The sequence below is a fragment of the Cariama cristata genome, unplaced genomic scaffold, assembly GCF_000690535.1.
Source record: "Cariama cristata isolate BGI_N322 unplaced genomic scaffold, ASM69053v1 C11371582, whole genome shotgun sequence".
Classification (NCBI taxonomy): domain Eukaryota; kingdom Metazoa; phylum Chordata; class Aves; order Cariamiformes; family Cariamidae; genus Cariama; species Cariama cristata.
The window spans coordinates 1-2,818 of NW_009645974.1; the positions used below are offsets into that span (position 1 = coordinate 1).

Genomic DNA, 2,818 nt, shown 5'->3' on the forward strand with positions numbered 1-2,818 from the left:
TTAGAATCCACTTTGACTTCAAAGAGAACTTCTTCTTCAGGAGGTTCTTGTCCACCCTCTTACTTACCATGAGACACAATGCTGCAAAAAATTCCTGCAAGCTCAAGTGCACAAAGGCATAGCCAGCCTCAGGGCAAGTGCCACTCGTCTTCACCTCAAAGATAGTCAGCAGTCCATGTAAGGAAGCAAATTCCTTCACATGCTCTGGAATATCACCAACATAAAATACAAGCTTCTTATCTTCCAGGCCTTTCAGTGCAAGATCACACAGACCCAAAATGGCCTTCTTGTTACAGTTCAGCTGAGTCTCCTCACCATCTGCATGCTCTCCCTGTTGTTTGTTTATGAAGATGAGAAGCATTTTGATATAAAACTGTGTGATAGTCTGAGGAAGCTCCACACTCGTCTGATGTTTAAGGAGCAAGTACTCCAAACAGATGCACACAACATAACACAGAGCAGGGATGAAACACATGCTGAGGAGCTTGATGTTGTTCTTCAGGTGAGCAATGGCTTGTTCTTTGAACGAATGCTGATGAAAATAGTGGCTGACATATTCCTCAACCTTCTCATGGTCAAATCCCCAAATTTCTGCTAGCAGATCTACTGTGTTTAATAAGAAGTCAGGCAGTCTCTTAGGTCGGCTGGTGACCAACACTGTGCAACCAGGCAGGAGCTTCCCATGACAGAGGTCTGCAAAGAGCTCAGATATGGACATACGGGAGGTAAGAGCCGGGCCTCCCTTAGAAGAGGATGCCACTTGCATGTCAGCTGCAAACTCATCCAGCCCATCAAAGATGATCAGTGTACGCCAGGCATTTTCCAGGAGGTACTGGAACACTGCATCAGGGCTGTCTTCTGGATGAAGGAACAGGTCAAACAAAAGCTCCTTCAGAGTCAATTTTCTTTTTAATAAATTCAGCTGTCAAAACTCAAACAGGACAGTGAACAGAAACTGAGGGAGGACACCTTCTGCCCATTTCTGACAAATCCTGTGCATTAGCATGGTCTTACCTGTACCTGGTTTACCAAACAAAAAGATCACCTTCGTTGCGCCTGATGGGACCACACTACAAAACAGATCTGACACTTTCATGGCTGTATCCACACATTCTTCTGGTTCAGGAGCACCAGCCACATCCTCTCGGGGTTTATCTGTTCTCTCTTTTAAGCGGGAGGCTTTGCTCTGACGAATGACAAGGTTGACAAAGGCTTGGTTGAAAGCCAGTGGCTGTGTTTGTTCCTGTGCTGCTGCTCCTGCTGCTCTCCTGCTTCCATATCTCTGGCGGATAGACTCGATGAGGAGATGCCGGTACCTTTCAGATGAATCTGAGACAGGAGACAATAGAGTGAGCAAGAGTTAGTTCTGAGCCATGACAGATCCAAAATACTACCAACCACTTATACAGAGAAACAACAGCCCTGATCTGAGGTTGCTCCGCAGAGCTAGGTAGAGATGGCAAATTTTGAACACATGAAAATAACCCATGATTTTTCCTATTTTTGCACAGGGGCTGAAGAAGAAAATTCAGGGAAAAGGTGAAATAGCTGTATATAAAAACTAAATCCTATTATCTCTTTAAGAAGAGAATTAGGTATTGGTACATTATGCATATAATTCCCTGTTCATTAGCTCCCTGTTCACCCCTGCTGCCCTTGTGCCACGCTTGCTCAGCCCTCTGCACCTCGGAACAGACATAGCTTTTGCTTTGAGAATTTGAGATCCCCGACGGTATCAGCATCTCTTTGTTGAAGAGCGCACAGGGGTGATAACCAAGGGTGCAGAGCACCTTCTGAAAAACCCTATCCTCACTGCTGTTAAATTTGCTGAGTTTTGTCAATGGACAAGATCTGGCCTCCTGGGAGCACCCTCTCAAGAACTTTCCTGTAGGTGAACTTGCAGTCAAAAACTGGGTCCAGCCCAGCTGCAGCTGCCAGCTTTGCCACGCTCCCTGTGTTCCCCCACCAGACACTGGGCAGTGCCGGACTGTGGGGATTGCAAGGCTAAAAGCAGAGATAGAAGAGGGTAAAGAAGGGCAGATGATGAAAGAAAGGATGTGGACCCTGGCGTTACACAGCCCGCAGGACTGCTAGGCTTTCAGTCTTTCCTGGAATTACTCTGGCTCGACACTGTCATCGCTCACCTACTCAGTTACTTCTCTACTTTACAGCGAGCTGAAATCACATGGGTTTTTAATGTGCTAGAGAAACTGTGGAGCCTTGAGTACGTTTAAAATTGTCAGTATGCCTCCTGATTTGGTTAAAAGAAAAGCAAGCAAATACAGGGATGACCTACGAAGGAATGCTTCACCAGCATATCACACTTTAAGGGAGTTCTCAGCCTATGCCATCTGCATCCCTTCTCCTCAGGCAGATTTAATACCTCTCTGAAATGGAAATGGATGTTTCTTGTTATTTGCCAGGTCCTGTTGGCTGTATATTTTATAAGCTGTTGCATTAAGAGTTTATGCAGCTACTAAACAAAAGTTTCCCTCAATGGGGGAGGTTGATTTCTCGGGTGTTTCTGCAGAGAAGAAATGGGTCCTTCCTCAGAGGAAATCACACCACCGCTCTGCTTCTGGAAAATCTACATACCTAGTCGTTGCTGTTTAACATCCTTATCACTCACAGAGCTGCTGCAATGGCGACGTCGAGCAAACCCTGAAAAGTGAAAAGTCAGAAACATGTCAAAAGAGCATTTTGAATGGCAGCTCATTACAGCTGGGTGAGACTCTCCAGTAAAGTATTCGGGGAGCTGAAGAGGCAAAATGGGAGAGACAAAACTATTTGCAAATTCAGGCTGAGTTTACAGAGAGAG

The 2,818-nt window shown here is 45.6% G+C and overlaps 1 protein-coding gene across 1 annotated transcript; it reads right to left on the minus strand.

The window, feature by feature from the left end:
• Positions 1-11: 11 nt before the first annotated feature.
• LOC104168218 (protein NLRC5-like) lies at positions 12-1,005 on the minus strand (the record flags this gene model as incomplete). The annotated part of the gene is made up of 1 exon (XM_009708729.1): positions 12-1,005. A coding segment is annotated over exon 1 (755 nt), but the record flags the coding sequence as incomplete, so codon positions are not given.
• Between the last annotated feature and the right edge of the window lie 1,813 nt (positions 1,006-2,818).